This window comes from Culex pipiens, chromosome 3, assembly GCF_016801865.2.
Source record: "Culex pipiens pallens isolate TS chromosome 3, TS_CPP_V2, whole genome shotgun sequence".
NCBI classification, from domain to species: Eukaryota; Metazoa; Arthropoda; class Insecta; order Diptera; family Culicidae; genus Culex; species Culex pipiens.
Genome location: NC_068939.1, coordinates 5197767 through 5220395, shown reverse-complemented (window position 1 = coordinate 5220395; position 22629 = coordinate 5197767). Strand labels below are relative to the sequence as shown.

General features: G+C 36.7%; 1 protein-coding gene and 1 non-coding gene across 2 annotated transcripts; one reads left to right on the top strand and one right to left on the bottom strand.

The window, feature by feature from the left end:
* Positions 1 to 1101: 1101 nt before the first annotated feature.
* On the top strand, positions 1102 to 22583 carry LOC120422850 (uncharacterized). Its single transcript, XM_039586396.2, has 3 exons — positions 1102 to 1245; positions 15173 to 15665; positions 20369 to 22583. The coding sequence occupies exons 2-3, from the start codon at positions 15349 to 15351 to the stop codon at positions 21255 to 21257; spliced, it is 1206 nt and encodes a 401-aa protein (XP_039442330.1). The 5' UTR covers positions 1102 to 1245; positions 15173 to 15348; the 3' UTR covers positions 21258 to 22583.
* On the bottom strand, positions 9364 to 9435 carry Trnag-ucc (transfer RNA glycine (anticodon UCC)). Its single transcript has one exon. It is a non-coding gene; the product is annotated as a tRNA-Gly (tRNA).
* Positions 22584 to 22629: the final 46 nt, after the last annotated feature.

The window sequence follows — 22629 nt, the reverse complement described above, 5'->3', positions numbered from 1 at the left end:
ATCACAAATAACTTCCCTTTCCCACATTGACGCGCCCCTTTCTTCTAGCCGTCTCGACTCTGACCCTCGCTGGTCAAAGGTTTACGATCCGTTTCCACAGGCCACCAGCTAGGTCATCATGAAAACCAAGCCAACGTGGAGGTAAGAAACAGGGGCACTTGCAAGGAACCAGAGCTATACTGCCCTGATCAAGAATGATCTAACAGGACTACGGACGTAGTCAGTGACGCTCCTTCCAGGATGTTCCTCGCCAAAGCGTCAACTGAAGAGGTATTATCAGTATCATTCGCCCTTGGCCTGCGGAAGCTATTTTTTAATGTATTAAAATGTTACATTGTTTTACACTCAACGTCTTAAAATTATACCATTTTAAAGCTATAGCTCAAAAAATTTACAAAAATTATTGGAGAACTCTCATGTGTGGCAAGTACTAAAATTAATTTAAAATTTAATTTAATTTTTAATTTTACCAGAATAAAAAGAAACGAATTAAATACAAGCTGAATTGTATGGAATCATACTGAGCTTGGTAAGTGTGTACCTCAAGAAGTATGTAGTTTTCAACAAATTTAGAAAATTATCAAAAGTTAGTTTAGTATCGAAATCTTTGGACAATTTTTGTTCAAGAATACCCTAAAATTAGTTTCTAGGTTGCAAGTTTTTAACGTTATTGAAAAAGAAATCATACAAATTTTGAAATTTATAGGCATTTGCAGTGCAACAATTTTCTAAGTTAATTTGGATTTGATATTGATATTTTTCATGATAAAAAAAACAATTTCTAATGCATTTTGATCACACTTGGCACTTTTTATTTACTCGACCTAATTTATATAATTTATGTTAAAATTCAATAAACTAAGTTTAACTATCATCTAATTGTAAAAAAAAACAATCCTTTGAGAATGCCCATGATTATCCCTGTAAATTCCAATTCAAACATCAATTTCCAAAATGTTTAAAACAAATAAAAGAGATGGAAAAAACTACGCCCATGTTTTTCAAAAAAGGATCCCACCCCCAGACAAAAGCTCCACGCGAAAGCACATCCTGAAAGCTCTCACATTTGAATGACATTTCCAGCTGACGACGTACCACCTCGCCACCCCAACCCAATCCAGGCTGCTTTGATTGAGAGCAGGAAAGCAGCTGAGTGTCTCTCGTGTGGTGGTGCGTGAGTGTCTTTTTCACGAGTGGAGTGGCTCCATTCGCTGCCAGCATAAAAGTGAGATTTCCTCGGGAAAAGTAAGTAAACTCTGAATTAAACTGCCGTGATTGGGTTTGTGAATGGTGTTGTCGGGTGAGGATTGTGAAGTTATCCGATTTTGAGCATTTGATGGGGGGAAATCTGGCAAGAAAAATTGTCATCCTGACCAGGTATCGATTTTTGTCAAAATTTGAGTGCCCTCCCTTTGAAAGGACTCCACTCAGCGCACACGCACACAAAGGAAGCTGGTTTGAAAACAGAGTGGGACTCATTTTCCTAACCATGCTCACCAGCACGAGCTTTGAGCAAGGGGCGGGAAAGGTGACCAGTTGTGGGTGGGACGGGGCAGCATAAGTAGGTCATCGAACCAAAATGGAACGCTGAAAATTTTCTAGCGAGTTGCAGTTAAGTACTTTTAACTTAATTATTAGTAATCTTGTTTACTTTCGAAAAAAGGGGGTAAACATTTTGCGACTTTGTCTGCCATTACAGTTGGCCAGACCAGACACATCAGCGTTAATCTCCCCACTCGGTTCAACTTAATCGATCAAACTCCGCGGAACGCCAAGAGATGGGGGCTTATGGGAACCATCCCGGCTGCGTCGGGATGACCCGCACATGTCGGGGCCACTTAATTGCATTACGGACTGTTTATGTCAGTTTCGAATTGAACGATCAAATTTAATTCGCGTACGTGAGACTGTGCGAGGGTGCTCCTTGCGTGTCAAGACGTTTTCTACTCCCTCGGGAAGGGTCCTGCCTTTATGTACGTAATGCACTCGGTTCGATAAAGTTGTCTGGCGCCGCCGGTATACGTTGTGGTCACCCCCACCACCAACCTGGAATGCAATCTTTCTTTTTATTCGCATTTTAAATTTTCCTCAAACCAACGACGCCACACGGAAAAATGTAAAAGGATTAAAATGAAGCAAATTCAAACGACGACAGTGTGGCATTTCTGTGTCAAGGTTTATCTTCCGAATCCATCCCCGGACGGCCAATTGCGGATGATTCATGCGGGGAAAACTCTTACTCAGGAGATTTGAGAACCGCACTGCCAAGGTGGTGGTGGTGGTGGCGACGGTGGTGATGGAAAGCCGCGGCCGGTGTCAGTGACATCATTTTCCGCCGCTGGTTTTCAATGTAATGCGACCGCGAAAAAAGGAGAGAAAAAGAGGTGTTTGTCCCTGAAGGCGATTCTCGGTGGAAAATTCTTCTTGTGTACTATTTTTACCGTGACGAGGGGTTTGGAATGGATAGAACATTGTTCATGCTCTGGGCCAACGTGAATCGCGTTACATTTTGGTGTTTGTGGTGCAGGGGAAAATAATTGTCGAGGGAATGGAAGGCACGCGATTTAGTTGCGGTTTTTCGTGTCTTGAAAGGGACTTTCATAATCAAATTTAAAATTTTCTTTTGTATTTGTAGATTGTTATAAAATTACAACCAAAAAATATGAAGAAGAAAAAAAGTATACCTCAAAAATCAATTAAACTACTTCACGTTAGTCACACCTTCATTATTATCTCACCGTTGGAATTGTTTGTTTTCCATTTCATTTCACTTATGATCGCAGGGGAGTGGCGCACTTTAGAGCTTATAAACAGTAATCTTTGACTCAATTGTCGGCGTTGATAAGCTTGCAGAGCAAATAAATGTCCGAAACAAGTTTGAACGAGTTTAAACGGGGTGCAGTTTGATTGTAAAAGTGCACTTTTAAAAATTCTTAAAATGAGTAATCGCATTGTAAAATCAAGTAAATGTTAAGCTCAAATAAATAAACGCCAAAACCAAATGATTCTAGCTAACAATTTCACGTTTGATCGATTTCTCACAAACGTCTAATTAAATTAAGCTGTCGATTTCCAAAATTGGCACTGATATAAATCAAAAGCGTCTTTATCTACCTAATGTGTGTGACGCAGGATGAAAAACCCATACACACACACACAATAAAATTATTGATACATAGCGGCAAGACGTCGCGACGCTCCTACGACGAAAAACGAAGAGTACATAAAATTTACTCGTGCGGCGACGATAAACAAAACAAACACATTTCGGAAGCCACAAGAAACGGGCGCGCGCCACCACCACCAGCTAACAAACCGCGCGAGCCGCTGCAGGTTTCACTGGGAAGGTCATATTTCGACGGACATTTGGACGTTCGGGACGCGTGCACAAATCTGGGTAAAAATGTTACGTTAAAAGTCGAGTTTTCTTCAAAAACAATGCAAAAATAAAATTCTGCATATTTTCGCATCCAACTTTGAGCGAAACTTATTTGAGGATAATGTGGAGATTTTCCCTTATCCCATTAAAAAAGTGGAGCATTAACACTTCTCGTCTTCCAAAATCCCAATTCCATGGCGAAATCCAGTCTGCAATTCGCCGAAATCACCGTCTCCAAGCGAAGCGCATGTTGCTTGTGTTCGCATTCGAAACCCTCTTAAAAAAAAAGAAAATATTCTCTATCATTTCAAGTTCACAAAAGTTTACACTGTATAGAATCGGCGGTTCGGTGGGGTGAGGTGAAGTAAATGATTAACACATTTTTATTTGTGTAATTTATCGCTTCAGATAAACAAACAGCTTTACTGCATAAAACCGCACATTTCTGTAATTAATAGCTCTGAAAAAACCATAACTTTTGGTTTTTTAACACATAAATATTTTTGGGAAAATGGCAATGTTTAGAAACGAACTCAATATTACTGTAAGGCTACCAACTGTACGGATTATTTCCTTACCATACGGATTTTCGAACCTCTTCGCGGATTTTTAACAGGCCGGAATTTTTGTGGGCAATTTTACGCATAATATGAATTTGTACGGAATTTTAACAACTTCTTAATCATTGAATTGCTTTTTGATTTGGTCGAAGCTTTTGTTAACTAGAAATTTTTATTTTTCTGTGAGTTTGATTTAAAAAAGGGAGATTTTTCCGGGGTTTCCTCAATTCAAACTTGATTATCAATAATTCTAGAGTTTTTGAACTATTGCCTTTCATATGTTGATAGGACCTTTAAAAAAAGATCTAGAATTTTTCTTTTAGAAATTCCTTACTAAATATATTTATCCATTTCCAAGGCTTTCTAAAACATGTGAAAACATTTGAACATTTGAATTACCAAATCTAGGGTTTTTTAAAGGTCCTATAAACTGTTGTGTTATAGGACCTTTTCAATAAAAAAAAAACTCTGGAAAAGTGTTCGTGAAAACACTAAGAACGATATTATTCGTAAAAGCAAACTTGACATTTCGTAAACTTTTAAACGTTTAACAAAAAAAAAAAAAAAAAAATGAAGAACATAATACTTTGATTCAAATCACGGTTTATTTTATGAATACTTTTAAACGTGCAAGTCATAAGCACTATGATAGCATTTTGTGAAATTTGTTAGCTGTAAAAACGACACAGTTTTATATTTTTAATTCTCAAATTTATTAAATTTAATTTATCTAAACAATTCATTTACAGTTTTTGTTACACCATGTTGTCATATCGGCAAAGTGTTCGGATTTTTGCTCAGCAAGAGTTGGTAGTCTTAAAATACTTAATTCATTTGCAGGAATTTAGAACCTACTTGAACAACATTCTTTTGTGACTTTAAGCCGTATAAAATAAGTGTAAGCTTCTAACAAAATTATCATTATGAAAGTCAAGGCTTCATAAGTTTTACAAAGTTCACGTTATATGAAATACCTAAATTGTGACAAAAAAAATCATGAAATTTTTAACTATCTCAACTTAAAGTAATTTCTGGATTCATTTCGACCATTTTGTAACGCACGGTTTATGCCAAAATCTATAAATAACTTTTCATTGCGTTTACCCGTACTGTTATGCCAGCTGGACAGTCAATCAAGTAAACAGTGTTGGGAAATTAATCGCACTGCTAAATCAATGAAGCCATTCTAAATATAAACAACCACTAGTTTTTGGATGTTGAGTAAAATTTAAAATCAAATAGTTTTGTTTTCACCTTACAGAATAAATTAAACATTCTAAATAAATTCCACCTTGCGTTACAAACTTCACTAGCAGATCCAACACAATTTACTCTCGATTGCCCTATCCCCCTTTTCCACGACTGTTTTGCCTTCAACATTAGGAAATTCCCTGCGTGAACGCATAAAAAACGCACAAACATCAACATGGCTAGCGTGCGCTCTCCCACCTTCCCCAACAGAGTTTTAATTTTAGCTCATTCGGTGGACCAGAAACACCACCACTCTGGTTCGTAAGAAATTTTCGCCACAACCACTGTGCGTTCCCATTTTTTTCCTTGCTTAGAATTTCTGGTGATGCAGCACGTGAGGGAAGCAACTTTCATCTCCCAACACGATTCGTGTTGGTGTATTACTCTGGTGTGAGATTCATTACCACACCGAGGAGTTAGGAATAAGTAGAACATTTTATGTGTGTTAAAAGTAGAAATTATTATGCTGCAATGTTGTTAAACGAAATTATCGAATAACTTTCAAGAACTCAAATTACAATCAAAAATGTCAAGCATCAAACAAAGAAAACAACAAAATAATGTCAGTGAGATTTGTGAGTTGTAATTTTCTTAGAAAAAATCATTAACGAAACAGAGGATTTTTTTTAACAAGCAAAAATATAATTAATCCACTTACTTAACAACTTATAGACATTTAAAAATTTAGATATTTAGACTTCAAGACTTTTCAACAATTAAACATTTAAACTTTAAGACTTTAAATGTGAGAAATTTCACTGGTAACGTAAGCAGGATTTTTTGTGAAAAATAGTTTGAATCGTAAATTTTATAATTTGTTTTTTGAGCCCGAAGGAAAATTAAATGTCAGGGAATGTGTTGATAAGTGCAGGGTTGTTACGGACGGTGCGGATGGCGCGTATCGCGCGGATCTGGCGCGGATTTGCTGGCTAATTTTGCTCAGGCGCCGCGCGGATAGCAATTTTGATAAACAAATTAATTGAGAACGATAGAATTTCTTTCAAATTACAAAGCAAAATATTATTAACAATTAAATAAATTCAATCTTTTTCGTTGAGTGCGAAAACATCAATTTCTAAGAAGTTGTTAATGAAGAAAATTTTCTTCTAAAAATTATTGATTTTTTTTTCTTAATACGAAACTTTGAAATAATCTTCAAGGAGCGATTTTTTTTAATGTATTGAGATTTGTTATATAAATTTAACATAACATTACAACTCATTATTTTTAAAACATCTGCTTAACAATTCAAATAAATACCAATTTTATTAAAATCAAAATAACAAAATTCGAAAAATCACATAATTTTAAAAATTTGAAGCTATGAAACTTTTTAGATTTTCTATGTTTTTTCAATATAAAAATTTGAATTTTTAAATTTTTGGTTTATTGAAAAAAATAAAAATTCTGTTGCCACTCTGATTCAGGTAGAATTGATTCTACTCCCAATCATCACAACATTACGAAATCCACTTAGAAATCTGCTAAAGTCTCCGTCTAAAAGCGAAATGTAATGTTAAAATTTAAAAAATAAGAAATCTGGAATTCAACAATTTGAAATTTCAGAATTTACATATTCAAAAAATAATAAAAAATAGAATTCATAATTTGAAATTGTCAAAACTTACAGACTCAATAAACGTAAAAAAGTACGAATTATTAAATTGAAAAATTAAGAAAATATTACAATTGATTTTTTGTTAATTTTTAATTTTTTAAGAAAGTTCTTAAGTTATCAAATTATTAAATTATTAAATTTTTGAATGTTTTTATTATTAAATTATTAAATTTTTAAATTATGAAATTATGAAATTATGAAATTATAAAATTATGAAATTATGAAATTATGAAATTATGAAATTATGAAATTATGAAATTATGTAATTATGAAATAATGAAATAATGAAATTATTAAATAAAGTGTTTAAAAAAAATAAGCTAGGTATAAAAAAAGTTACTGAAATACGCTTCCTTAAACAAAGCATTGGGACGTAGCTTATATTTACAATGAGTATTTCAAAGTTAATTTTTTTTGTTTTTTTTTTTTTTTTTTGCTGCAAACAAACACTTATGCAGAAAAATGTAAAAAGATGATGAGCAGGTATCTATTAGGTATTAGGTGTTATCTCAAATTTATATTTTGTATTTTGCCGCTTACACACTTTGTTCAACATTTGAACAAATGTGAAATTGGACAGAAACCAGACAACATATCTATAAAGTGAGTAAAATACTTGAAAACAAATATATGAATTTTCGCAAAATTTTAGCAATATAAAAAATAATAACTTATTTTGTTATCGACACTTTTTGAACAGAATATTTTTTTCTTAAGAGAGTATATCAATATAATTGAAAAAAAATAACTTTAAAATTTTCAACTCTTCATAACAGTTTAGGCTTAAAGATCACATTTCATCGCCAAAATAATGTCAAAATTGGTCAAAATGTTCCCATTATGGAAAATGGGTCACAGTTCTAGTAAAATTCATAGAACAAAGGAAATTTCTCAATTCAGTCCAGACTCGATTATCCAAAGTTCGAATATCAGAAGGTTCGTATGGGAATTCGAAGATTTGAATCAAGAACAAACCGTTTTTTTCGTGTTTTTCCAATTTCTTGTTTTTAACATCAAATTCGAGTTCTGCGACCTCATTTTAGTCAAATTTGAATAGTTGAGTGACTATTAATTTACAAATTGCAGTTTATAAATATTTCATCACCGTTATTTTGAATTTAATAAATTCTAAATTATTTTGTCGTACAAAAGCTCGAATCCTCTGATTAGTTTATCCGAGGTGATTTTTTTTTTCGAGGCCTTCGAATAATCGAGTCTGGACTGTGTTTCATTACCGCCATCGCTCAATTCTAAGTGATGTTATTTTTCTTTATTTGACATATTTTTAACACCAATCATAATTAATGATTTAAAATCTTAAAGCCTTTTTACGTTTTTGAATATTTCAAAACTAAACGCAACAAAAATTAAATAATGAAAAATCATTAGAAAATAATGGGCACTTTTGGGTTTAGTTTCAAAGTCAATAAATTCTTCTAAAATTTAATTTTTAATGTCTGTTCAATTGAAAAGTTTAAAAAAACAAATTGCAAGGGATGTAAATTTTTCGATCGATTTATACAAATTTGCTTATTCGGGTTGTCTTATTTTAGGTCGTTGAAAAAAATCTTCATTCGATTCATTCCCAGGGTTTCATTGAGAGCTGCGAAAAATTGAATTGTGGATAATCTAAACTTTGGATAATCGAGGCATAGGATAACCGAGTTTGGACAGTATTTCCCTTTTGAAAAAGGTTTAACAATCTAAATGTGTTACAAGTGAAAATCTCTCTTTTTTTATTTACCATACCAGTTTACAATAAAATAGAAACGTTTCCATTTTATATTCAGTTCAAATACAATTTCTTGAAAATTTAAGGTTTCTCTGATATTAAGATCTCAAGATAAACATAAATGTGTAAGTTTTTCATTACACGACACGATATGTTGAACATCTGTCTCGAACTGACAATTTCTTAGCTGCACGCAATTTTGAACAAGAAAAAAGAGTCTTGCATTTTTCACAGCTGACTGGGCACCGACGCCGGCCGGGCCAGTTTGCATCAGGAAGTAGCACCTTCCTGCATCAGCTTCAGAACGCCAAAGACCCTGATATTGAACTCTGCCGTGTTGGGGCACATAAACAGCAACCGATTCAACAGAACTCACATTGTGTGTTCGATTCCCTGATGGTGTTGATGGTGTACAGCTGGAGCACGTGAGCTTTATAGATCGTTCTAAAGTTAATCGTACTGTTATGGTAATAAAATCTAACGATGAGCTGACCTAATAACCGTCGGCTTTGGATCGTTCCAGCCGCGAACTTGCCACTGACTGATAAACATGCATTAACGAGCCGAAATTACCATTTAATTCAAGAACAGCTCAAATTGTATCCCAGAACGACGCTGCTCTGTGAAGCAGAAATTTAATTAAACTGTTGCAAACACTGAAGAATGGATGGTGGCTTAAGCCACGTTCTTCAACCCATTCCCAGCAAACACTCAATTAAAGCTATTGAAGGATTTGCAACAGATGCGGGTGCAGCCAAACAGCGTCATTATTCAATTTGTAACCCCCTATCACAAACATAAAAATCAATTTAAAAAAAGATCCTGCGTCGGCCGGGAATCGAACCCGGATCAACTGCTTGGAAGGCAACTATGCTGACCATTACACCACCGACGCTCACATTTTCTACCGCAGTGTTGTCGCTGCAACGTCTTTCGATTGGCCTCCAGCAGTACTGAGCCGATGAAAATTCGCACTAAGCACACTTAAGCTCAACGACCCCCGCCACCTCAGTCGCGTGGCTGTGTGTCTTTCAAGGGTGCTAGAGCTCTAGTATATCGATTAGCGCGCCGGACTTAGTGTCTTATCATGGCGCTCAAGTTCATTAGCGCGCATTTTTTTGGGACCGGAAGCGAAATTAGCCCCGATTTCGATGCGTTTGTGATAAGTCCTTCGGAAGTGATAAAATCTGAACTTTTTTTGGGGAGGGGGGAGGTTACAGTTTTCGATACTAATCTGATATCACTAAGAAAAGATTGTAAAACTATTTATTAGGATAACTTTCTGAAGGTCGTCAGTTCCATCTAATTGTCAAATTCAAAAAAATAAATCATTGGTTAAATTTTCTGAAAACTATTTTCCGGAATTTTAAATATCACTATTAGCATTTGAAAAGAACTAAAAACATATCATTTGGATTATTTTTTTTTTATTTGTAACTTTGCTTTAACCAACCAAGGAATCACAACGCATATCCTGACTAATTCAATTGTCTTTTAAAAGGGTATTTCACGGTGTGAATCCCAATCCGATATGTTTTATCAGTTTGATACACAACAATGATGACTGCTACTGATAGCCACGGGCCAGGTTTGTTTATACCGCACCACTTTTCCTCTAATAATCACAACCCGTTGGTTGTTCAATAAAGCGATCGGGGAGTGTCGAGTAGATCGACCGCTCAAGAGTAATGAGTAATTACCTCACGGGACCAAGGGAAGAGGCACGTGTAATCCGTGACTAAGATGAAGTTGTAAAAGTTTGACACGCCATTCTTAGTCTTTCTTTTGATGTTACGAAATCAATTGTTTGTTTGATTTAAGTGCGTAGTTGAGTAGGGGATGACTCAAGTAGAATTAGTAGAACATTTACTATTTCCTAGTCGGAAGTAATACTTGGATAATTAGCAGGTCTCAAGTATAGTCCTCAAGTTGGTGTACGAGTGCCCACAAGTGCGCCTACAATCAATCTTCCGACAGTTCAATATTTCTTCTAAGGTGTGTTCAAGCTGACAATATCTAATCTAGAGCAACAAGTCCCAAAAAAAAGTGCGATTGCTAAAATTATCGCAAACTCAAGGTTTATGTCGGTTGTATTTTGGGACCGCTATGATTCGACCACCTTTCCCAGACTTTCCTTAAATTGTTCACCTTGCGCTGTAGTTGAGATTAGTGGGTGTGGAACCGACAATAAGTATTAATTGGTATCGCGCACCAGAGTTCTTCTTCCATCTACTCAGTATCAATATGTAAATATGCTCACAGTTTACGCTTTACATCGCACACCTCGTGTTAGAAGCGATGCTCATCGGCGCGACCTTCCTTCCTTTCTTTATTCTATCTCCTCCCAAGATCCGCCGAGGGAGGCGACAACCTGTTTGTCCAGAATAAACAATTACAAAAGGTTATTATAATTAGAGGAGACCCAGCAACTACATTGCCGTACAAATCCGACGCATCGAATCGATAGTGAGAATGCTGCTGGTCACCGTTTGCAGTCAGTCTTGTATTACGAGCGACAAAGTGCGTCATTGGAAATGTTTTGTGGGACCATCTTGGTCAAAAATTGTGACTTTTACTTGGGTGAAATTTCTGCGGTTTGGTAAACCGTCCCCTAAAACTCACTATGAAATCATCCGTTGCAAACTAATCTAGGCTTAGTGATTTTTCACGCTTGATAATTGGAAATTTCACGGGGACCTCAATTTCAAAACACCAAATTTCACGCAAATTTCGCGGAACGTGAAAAATGTTAAAATAACTCTGAAAATCATATGTTCAATCACAGAAACTACTTGTTATGCTTTATTATATATTATTTTTCAATAAACTAAAAAAAAAATCACTTAATTTGAACGTGACACAAAAATTTCTCCTAATAAAAAAAAAAAGTTTCCACCTGGTTTATGGATGAACTCTTTATATTTTTTGAAACAAATTGTAGGGTATGCGTTTCTCATTTACTGAACTGTTTTTATTTAAATATTCGACTAAAAAGTTTTCGCTGATTTGCATTTTATTCAATTTCATATCAAAGCAAGATTAAACAGTCTTGTTTAGCCTAAATGAGTAAAATAATTTGAATTTTCTGCGACAGTTAGCCCATTAAAAATATTTTTTTAATTTTTCATCTCACTTATCAAAAACTTAATTTAAAATCAATAATATGATTTGTAACGAATTTAAAATTTTTAATTCATAATGAGAACAGAAAACAAAAATAAGCGTATTTTTTATCTTTCACGGGAATCGTCCACCCAAATAATCAAATATTGTTAAAATTAAACAGGACTCCGATTAAAAATCTGAAATGTTTTAAAAGAATTTCGGTTGAAACATTACCTTTCAAATGAAATAGCAGGAAAATGTGTATTTCAACGAATGAAAATATTACTAAATTTAGTTAGTTTCTAAAAAAATGAAAAAAAATTACAATTCTTCAAATGGTTCATATCAAGCTTTTCAATTGAAAAATAATAAAATTTACTCAAACAGTGTTTATGGATCAAATATTTATTATTTTGTTATAAAAAAAATATTTGAAAAAAATGATAAATTTCACGAAGTATCCAGGTTTTTAAGCGAAGATGGCGCTCGAATGGTGAACGTCCGAAATGTCAAAATCGCGCAGTAGCACCAACATTAGAAAAAAAATATGGCTGTCATGCCATGGCACACTTGTTCCGTAATGTTGGTACCACTGCGTGATTTTGACATTTCGGGCGTTCACCATTCGAACGCCATCTTCGCTTAAAAACCTCGATAAGCCGTACACGAAATCGTCAAAAATCACTAACCCTATATTAGTAATTAAACCGCATAACTTTGCAGTAATTATTAAGATTATTCTCATTCCTATTTGAGTTTGATAAATTATTTTGAGAAATATCTTTACAGACTCACAGAAACATACCATTTCACGGCATTTCACGGAAAAAGCAAAATTTCACGGATTTCACGCTGTCCGCGAAATCGTGAAATTTCACTAACCCTACTAATAACGTGGCGAATTATACTGTTGATAACGAGTCGGAACATTGAACCGAGATTGTAGGGATTTCTTGAAATCATCGCGCATTTCAAACCCGTTAACACTTGTTTCGAAAAATTGGACATTTGATGATCAATAGATCAGAAAGCAAATTTTTCACAAACTTGTTAGACTATAAATCATGAGGCTGTAATGCAAATAATTTTCAAGAGTTATGTCGAATAGATCTGCAATATACTGAAAATTTGTTTCATCAATTAAAATTCTTTTCCATGCAATGTTCCCCAGTCACGAAATATTCTGCTGGGGCAGCGAATGACCAAGAAGGTTAAAGCTGCCGGAAATAAATGAATTAACAACAACGAAATATTCTAACAGTGCTGATTCTGTCAGAAACCTGCTGTAAGAATATCAAGCTCTGTGAGAACTCTGCTAGAAACCTACTAGAATGTCGTGATCTAATCCAATCCTTTGAATTTTTGAAAATGTACGTAATTATTTTTTTTTGTAGAATTTTCGTTTTTGTCAAATCTTACATTTTTTTTTTGAAAACTAATGATTGCAAAACAACTGAACTAGTGTAAATGTATTTTAACCCTTTCAGGCCGGATGGGTCATAAATATGATCCAAAAATCAAAATTTTCTAAAGCAGCCTATAATTTTTTTTTAAATTTTGGGACTAGTTATAGGAAAAAGACGTGAAAACTGGAGAAATAAATATTTTCATAAAATAATTGTTATTTTGCAAATTAATGACAGAGGTAATAATATATAGAGCATTTTGTGATTGTGTTGGCTTAATTTGTGAAAATTAGGCTTGAAAGGCAGTTTTTTTAATTATTCAAAGGTACACTGCCCATAATTGAAAATTCGGCTATTATGCCAAATCAAGTATTCCGAGAAAAACGCGTTTTAGTGTTTGACACAAAATCTCCGTCAAGGTAATTTCCCATAAGAGTGGCATATTAGCCGTTTGGTTTTTCGCATCGGCAGCCAAGTCTAGACACTATTTCAGTAAAATTCAGGTTCCAGAAGATGCGTTGGAACGTCCTCTACCACCTGGTGCTAATATCTCGTTTTTGCCAAAAGTGGATATTAGCCCTTTTTTCAATGGTGGGCAGTACAGCATTGTTGTATAACCCAATCTCACGCCTGCCAACACCGGGACAATTATGCGTAGAAAAGCAGAAATGTAGTTTCAATTAACCTCATAAACAAGGGCAAAACCTTAAATTAATAGACTTCTGATGTTCAAAATGAGCAAAGCCTTTTTGCTTACAAGGATCGATTTTACAGAAAAGTTAATTTTGTTTTCTATACTGCCGCTCCAATCTAGTCCGTCCCATATGTATTTTTGTCAAGAATGAGATAAACTTAACAAAAGTCTTGTTTTCACATGTTCTTTAAGCATTTTGAATAAAAAATTTATGTTTGTTCTAATAATTCCAAAATGAATATGACTTTCGTGCTGTCCCATATGCAAAATAAAGGCAAGTCAGTTCCTCATATAGAAATGTCTCTCAAATCGTTTGAGTGAATGCAGAATTGTTTAAAATTTACAGAGTATGTCTTTCAGAATAAGTAAAGCTAAAAAATATTATTATCTGTTAATTTCTGAAGAAATATTTCAATATTAAAAACGAAAAATCTCTAGCTTTTGTGCTTTTTTTCTTGTGTCCTTAAACCACGGATAGAAAAAAAAATAAAATCATGCCATTATGGCTAATACATACACCATACAATTAGTTATACTTTGTCTGGAATGAATAGGCCTGTAATTTGCCTCTGTATTATTTGAACAATTTCTGGTGTCGTAGCTGGTCATATTTTGAAATTATATCAAAATCTGAAATAAACAAATTTTTATCATTTGGTGATCAATATTCATACTTGGAAAACTACCAAAACAAACCTGAAAATGACAGTTGAACCAGGTTGAACCTCTGGTGTAAATGTTCAAGCCTACCTTGATACCATGACTGACCAGCCTTTATTTATGGACAAATAAAGTCAAGTCGGTCCTTTGTTGAAAATTCCACAAATTTACCTTCCAATTTTTAGTTTTTTTTTTTAAATCAAATTTATGATAGTGGGGTTTATTAGACTGTCATTGAAATAACTATGTGAAAAATTGTTGATTTAGATTGAGAAAAATTGTGAAACTTTTTTTGGGCTTCTAACAGCGTTATCTAGGTAACAAAAATGTTCATTTTTAAAATTATGAAAACGTCTTTTTCTTGTAAACTCCAATATTTAAAGCACTGTTTAAGTTATGTTATCTATTATTTTATCGAGTGCACGCGCACCCTAATAAATATTGATAAAATGTGACACATTTCAAGCGGAGTGCCCCTGCAGATTGCGAATATGGGCTCAAATTTCCGAACCATCCAATTCCAGCCGGTATTGGTAACACACATGCTAGTAATTATCTATTCGCACGTTCGTATCCCCCCAAAGAGATACAACCCCAAATCGAAACCAGACCCCCGGACCAACCTAACTAACTCCGCTCGAATCGATAAAAAAGGCGCTTTATCAGGAGACCGTCGTCATCCCGCGTGTATTGCATTCTTTTCTATTTACTAAAACCGACCTTCCTCTCTCTCTCTCTCTCTCTGTGCTCTCTCGTGCACCTTACAGATTTCGTCCACACCGGCAGCGGCAGCATAACACCACACAACACACGGGTCAGCAGTCTACCTCGGGACGCGGTTCTGCCAAGTCGTAACACGAACGCTCGCTCGTCCACTCAACGTTGGAACGTTTGAGCAGGAATCCACTCCATCGTCATAGGTCCACCTCCGGCAACCGGCAAAATGGTGCGGCCGTTCAACACGTCGGCGGAAAACGGCGGTGACCAGATGCAGCAGCAGCCATCCCCGCGGCCAACGGCCCCTCCGCTCGTGCAGATCAACCAGGAGGGAGACGACTTCTCCAACCCGGACCAGTACGTCGACTTTCTGATCCTGGGAAACAAGGAGAACTGGAGCGTCCGCGCGGAGAAGAAACCGATCCTCGACTCCAACACCCAGCTGGCGCACATCGTGAACGGGGTCGGTGCGACCACGACCGTCGTGGACGGCAAGTTTGTGGTGCGCGATGTGGACAAGGACAACTTTGAGATTTTTGTCAGGTGAGGGCAGATCCTTCTTTACCTGGACGGAGGGAGTGGGCCAAAAAATGTCGCGAATTTGATACTTTGCGCGAATTATTTGTGCGCGCTGGAATGACGAGGGCCACGCGAAATCTTGAAATGGTTCAACGGTTATTCGGGGTTTGCGCGGATGGTTGGATTTATTCGCTACCGAATTTGATATCGCGTAGAAAAAAAACGCAGCAGGATTCGCGGGGAGTCAAATTTAGAAATTACCGGTGTACGAATGAGCAATTTATTAGGTGTGAAGCTTGTGAAAATTTGTTTTAAAGCAAACGTGTTGAAATTTTTGGTCAAATGTGTTCAGAAACGACGGTGATTGATAAATCAAGTGTGAAGGGACGTTGCTAAAGAGAAAATTCCAACATTCAAAACTGAGACATGCCACGACCGAAGCCAAATATGTTGAACAGAGTTGAACTGCCGTTCTACGCATAATTGTCCCATGTTCAAAAAAGTGGGTTCCTATTCGCCCTATGTGTCCCTAATCGTCCCAGTTAACAGTCACCCTTATTTGTGATACTCTTGCACCAGGTAAACAAGACATAATGCTTAGTAAAACTAATGATTACGAGTTAGAAAATACTTGGTGGGACAATTATGCGTAGAAGTTCAACGATGGGACAAACAGACTTGGTGTTGTTTTAAATGAGTTTGCGAACAAAGTACCAGATTTTTTGTGTTTTTCTTAAAATACTTGATGTGTACAAAACTCAAAAATTACATAAAGTCAAAATCGTCCAAAACTGACATGGGACAATTATGCGTAGAACGGCAGTGAACCCGTGTGAGATTTTAACGTACAGAGTATTATGGAGACGCGTGGTTAATTACAAATATTTTCAATTATTGACGTAGACTTACGTCTTTGTCGAAGGTACTGGGGTGCCAGTCAAGGGAAGGTCAAGTACCCATTTTGAGGGGAAAATCACACAAGCAGCGCGAAAAAGGAGGGGAAGTAGCGGGCCGAAAACATATATAAGAAACCGCCAGATTTCAGACCATCATTCACGTCTCAGACGTCGGACCGACAGCAGCAGCAGGAGAGAGAGGGACCAGAACTGCAAAAGAAGCGCGCATCGCCTTCGCGTCGTCACCGTCAGGCAGTTGCCTCTCGATGGCCGGACCGTTTGGATCTTTCGTGGTAGGGGTTGAGGATTTCCCAACTCTTCGGAGTTGCCTCACTCCCCGTCTCTCGTCCCACCCGTGATGAGTCGGTGAAATGCCTTTTAGGAACTAGTGTTGGTCTTCAGGGGTGACGGATTGCACAGCTTTCTGAACCCCTCTCTCTCCACCACATTATGCAACCAAACTTTCAATCGGTTCGCGAAAAAATCGTTTTTCGTTCTTCTCTCCTCCATTCGATGTTTCCATTGTTTAAATAAGGCTTTCTAGTCAAAGATTTACCAACACATTCAAAGTATGGTTACATGGCAGTTGCGGTCCGATTGAGTTGACTGGAGTGTGTAAGTTCTATTTTGTCGGGGGTCCATCTCCCATTTACGATCTTATTCCGTTAATGTATTTCAAGTATCTAGCTAATTCTTCAAAATTAAGATATGGAAAACTCTATATCCACATCTCTTTTTTTTTTTTTTTGGGGAGGGTGATCCAGCCGCACATCGTTGATGTCGAAACCTCTAAACTGGGCCCTCGTCCTGTCACGTCCGTCAGTAGTCTTGTCGTACATTACAACTAGAACCAGATCTGCCAATGAATTAGTACACTTTGACCAAATAAACACTGACGCTGTATGGATCTGACTCTAGAATAAATGCACAGTTGTGTGTTATTCATAAGTCCAAAATGTTCAATTATTCATATAAGTCCAAATATTCATTTGCGGATAACTACCTAACTTGAACTGAATACAAGATTTAAAGCAACCTATCCGAAAGCTACTCTTATCTCAAATCCCCGACATTTTAATTCGCAATTCGCAATTCGCAATTTTCAGTGTAAGAACGGGCCTTGACCGATCTTATGCACCAGGTTCCCGACGAACACGCACTGCCCTTACACCTACATCTCACCCTTGCTCTGAGTCAGTACGAGCAGCACGCTAGAACACGCTTTGAGTGTTCGTGCCAGGCATGCACACCTTCTTTTCCGGTTACGCATTTTAACTCGGCCGGGGGTGGTACATTACGTAGAGTTTGATGTAAGTATAAGCGCCTAACCATTTAAAGTGTGCCTATCAACTTTCATTAAAGCAAACACTGTTTTATATTTAGTTTGAATTCAAAAACTAGTTGTTATTTTACTGTGTATTGTTTTCTCCTGAAATCATTCCTAGTGTTGAGTCGTGTTTATATGTTGCTATTTCTTTTGTCGCGGTGTTTTGTTACAATTTTTGGTCCTAAGCATTTTATAAAAGTTTTTCAAAAGTACAATAGTAATGTTTCTGTTGATTCTTTGATCATTCCAAAAATTGAGTAAGGGCTCAAACCTCACTTGTTTTAAAGAAAAGGGTGAAGATTGAAAACAATGGTCAGTGAAAGAAATATACTATGTAAAGAATCAATAGTAAAAGAAAGATAGAAATTTATGAAGAAGATAAAGAAATTAACAATAGTTAATGAAAAGAGATAACAAACAAGCTTAGATTATTGTTATGATGGGCAATTTACAGGGAAGATGAGAAATTATTGAAATAGATAAATAAAGAAAAGGCACATGATAAACAAAATTGACATCGCTGCCAAATTAAGGGAAAGCAGACAGTTTGTTGCAGCAGCATCAATTAGTAAAATAGAGTGGAAAAGCGTTGAGAAATAAGAGAATCAAATAAGTAAAATCGAAATCAAATGGAGGATAGTAAACAGAAGCTGCGTTAGAGAATCAGTGAAACAAAATTAACAGAATATAGATGATAGATAAAAACGGAAAGAAGAGAAACCCCGTTGTGTGATGTTTCAGGTACATCCACAGCAGTTGACTCAACATACTGCGAATCAAAACAATACCGTCTACAATCACAAATTACTTCCCTTTCCCACATTGTCGCGCCCCTTTCTTTTAGCCGTCTCGACTCTGACCCTCGCTGGTCAAAGGTTTACGATCCGTTTCCACAGGCCACCAGCTAGGTCATCATGAAAACCAAGCCAACGTGGAGGTAAGAAAATAGGACACTTGCAAGGAACCAGAGCTATACTGTCCTGATCAAGAAAGATCTAACAGGACTACGGACGTAGTCAGTGACGCTCCTTCCAGGATGTTCCTCGCCTGAGCGTCAACTGAAGGGATATCATCAGGATCATTCGCACTTGGCCTGCATCTCAAATCCCCGACATTTTAATTATTAACAAAAAAAAAAAACGTTTCTTTTAAAACCTGTCTGGCTTCCTTAAAAAAAAAAATAATAATAATAATAACAGTTGATATTTTACAAGTCGTGAATTGAAAAAGAGACGACCATTTGTTCGTCAGAATTCCAGTAGATCCTCGATTCGCAACAATGGTCGATACAATCATAATCCGACAACCGTTAGTTCAACAGATCAACGAATTTAGTCCGATATCATTTCACTATTGATTGATCGAGACTCTATTAAATTTTGACAAATCAGAATGGTTTTTATGCTACTTGAATGAAAATCACCGATTCTGATAGAATTACTAAATTCACTGTTACTAATTTTGTCCCTAAATAACTAAAGGCAAAGTATAAAAAGTTGATATTTATAGTTAAAATCCTAAATTCTACAAACACTATTTTTTTAAACCCGCATCCTAACCTGACACCCACATTAAGATAGGGAAAAATCACATATGTAGCGGTTCATTGTACAAATGTGATATTTCCACTATCAGAGAACCTCCTTGTCTCGATGACAGCTTACCGGCCATCGATTAAGCCCTGAGACTACGCCAAAGTGGGTTCTCGCAGCATGAAGTGGTGTCCATGTGTAAAAATGGAAGCTTCAGCAATATACTGAACACTTCGATTTTAATTCCACATCGAATCAAATCATACTCTTTGCCAAACAAGCATCAAACCTATGACACTCATTATGACAAAGCCCAGGGGGAAAACTCTATATCCACATCTCAAAACTTTACGTAGTCTACGCCATTCCGGTTATGTCTGTGACATAACTACTTTGACTTTTTCATTTTAACGAATCCTTAACTACCTATAAATGCAAAGTTGTCCCATTTGGAATTTTGGATAAAATAAGTTTAGAGAAAAACATTTTTTTGCCATTCCGTTGTGATTTTTTTTTCTTCTTTTCATCGCCAAAAAATAATACATTTCGATACATTTTCTTTAATTTGGAAAGTAAAATTGAATACTGAAGCAAAATGTATCACAAAATGTCAATTAACTTCGGAAAAAATTCTACAATCTACATACCGATTTGTGGTTACAAAATTATTGTTATTTTTTTGTGGATTTGTGGTTACAAAATTATTATTCAAAAAAATAAATTAACGTTAAATCTCGCTTATTTTTCAAAAGGTCCTACATAACATGGGAAACCCATGGCGCATTGGTTGTTTTAAAAAGTAATTGAATTTTAAGCAACATTATTTTTAGCAATATTTTTATTTCGCTAAGCTAAGCAACCAAAATTGGTATTATTCGAGCCGAATAATTCAAATCAAATCTTCAAAATCCGTAAAACCTGCACCGTCCGCAACAACATTGAAATTAATATCAATTTCCTTGTACTTCACAGATACCTCGAAACCAAGTTCATCAAGTTCCACTCTGCCAGCCACATGCTAGAGATGCTGGAGTTGGCCTCGCGCTTCCAGTGCCGTCAGCTGGAGATTCACAGCGTCAAAGAACTGGACCTAAACCTGACGAAGGAGCACGTCATCGAGGTGTTTCGCGCGCTCTGGTACTACAACTCGATCATCCCTTCGAAGGCCGTCGTCACCGGAGAGCAACAGAAGAAGAAAAAGCGAAGCCCCGTCGGAGGACGCAAGAAGAAAGACTGCCCACCGGAAGCGCCCGTCACGCCGGAGGAATACTTTGCTGCCCTGCTCGGAAACTGCCTGCAGCTGATTGACATGCACGCGGAGGACGTTTTCACCCAGGAAGCGATGCTGGCGCTGCGATTCGAAGAGCTGGAGATGATCGTGAAGCGCGATGCGTTGCAGATGTCATCCGAGATGGTACTGCTCGATCTGCTGGCCAGCTGGAGCCGCGAAGAGTGCCTGCGGAAGAATCTCGAACTGACGGAGGAGAATCGACGCCGCGTGCTTGGCGCCCTGTGCTACTCGCCACGCTATCTCACCATGACCCGGAAGGAGTTTGAAAACGCCAAGGACCGTGTCCAGCTGCTGGACGCGACCGAGTCGAAGCTGGTCGGAGATTTGCTAAACGGAAAGAAAACTTCCGGCCTCTCGCCGGAACAGCAGACCATGGTCGCGAACTTTAAACAGCAACGACCTGCCTTCGCGCCGATGCCGATCCAACTCAGTGCCAGAAGTAACCCGAAGAACTATCCGAAAAAGATGCGCAAAGCGGCCGAGGAAGCGGCGGCCGGTGGCGAACGAAACAGCTGCTGCGACCGGTTCTGCATTTCCTGCGCGCGGGTCTTCGCCTGCATCTTCGACTAGCGCTTACTGCTCTAAGAATCCGAACCGCGCACAGTGCAATCTCAAAAGCAAACAAGCCCGTCTGTGTGAACCGAATGGAAGCGTGTTTTGTGTGGCGAGGTATCTTGGAGTGGAATCAGTTAACTTTTTTTTTGTTAGGTTTAACTATTTAAGCTTATTGCAAAAGCGAAAACTTCCCTCTTTTTTTGGCAGGGCATTTTTATATGTTGTCAGTAGTGAATCGTTTGAGATGTAGGGAAAACCAGCGTACAACAATTAACACATTTAACAAATCTGCTATTGTCTCTTTATATGCGAAAAGAGAATATTATATGTTGACTACTGCTAGTGAATTTTAGAATCGAATTGTTTATTCAGTGAAATCTGTATCAAATATAGATTTGTAACTGTTTCTATCATTTGGCTAACCTCATGTTCATATCTATCCTGTTAGTTCAAATTGTCCATTCTGTTGTTATACTCTCTCTCTCTCAAAGTTAGGTTTAGATATCATTTTAGATTCCTATCAAAAAGCAACAGAACTAGGTTCCTAGGCTTTATGTTATTTATGTTAGTTTTTATCTTTGTCAGCTGCATAATCTAATCCCAATGAAACGTTTTTAAAACACAACAAACTTATAAAGAAAGAGTATTTTAACTAAATATAGATTGTTTGAAATGCTAAAGCAAGATAAATCTATCGGTTAGAGTTGAATCCTGATTAAAGCAAAGTTTAGCGCAAATTTCCCGTTTTAACTAAAAGAATCACAGCCAGAGTTTATTACACCGAAAGAAGAAAAGAAAAACGTTTTAAAAACATCCGCTTTAGAGCAAGCTAACAAGACGTATATGTTTGCTTTCTGAAAGCGACCCCCTCCTCGTGTTACAGCAGCATAGCTAGAAGATTTAAGTCCAGTGAGATAATGTTTTGTTTTCTATCGAAATGCAATAGTTTAACTAAGGTAAAAAGAAACAAAACGCACGCTTCTCTTTATTCTCTATACGTTGCCGCGAAGCAGAGCAAGTAGCAAAATAAAAAGCGAAAAAATCTGTTCTATATTATAATTCTCGTTGCCATATTATCCCACTCTTAAAAAGTATATGATACGAAGATGTTGGTTACATCATGTAACAGCAAACTAATGCAACATTTGTTTGAGTTTAGCCGTGGTAAGTGTAAATGTGATTTGAATGTTTGGCTTGTAGAACAAAATGAAACAAAGGAAAAACATAAGCGAAACCCAGCGATAAAAAAAATATCGGCAGAGGCCAGTGCAACATAATATACAAAGTCAGTCGAATTGTGCATTCGAATTTTAGTACTGAAACAATAAACAATACGTGTGTGAACTTATTTTTGCTACATTATTTTCCGAAATATAGTTATCCCGAG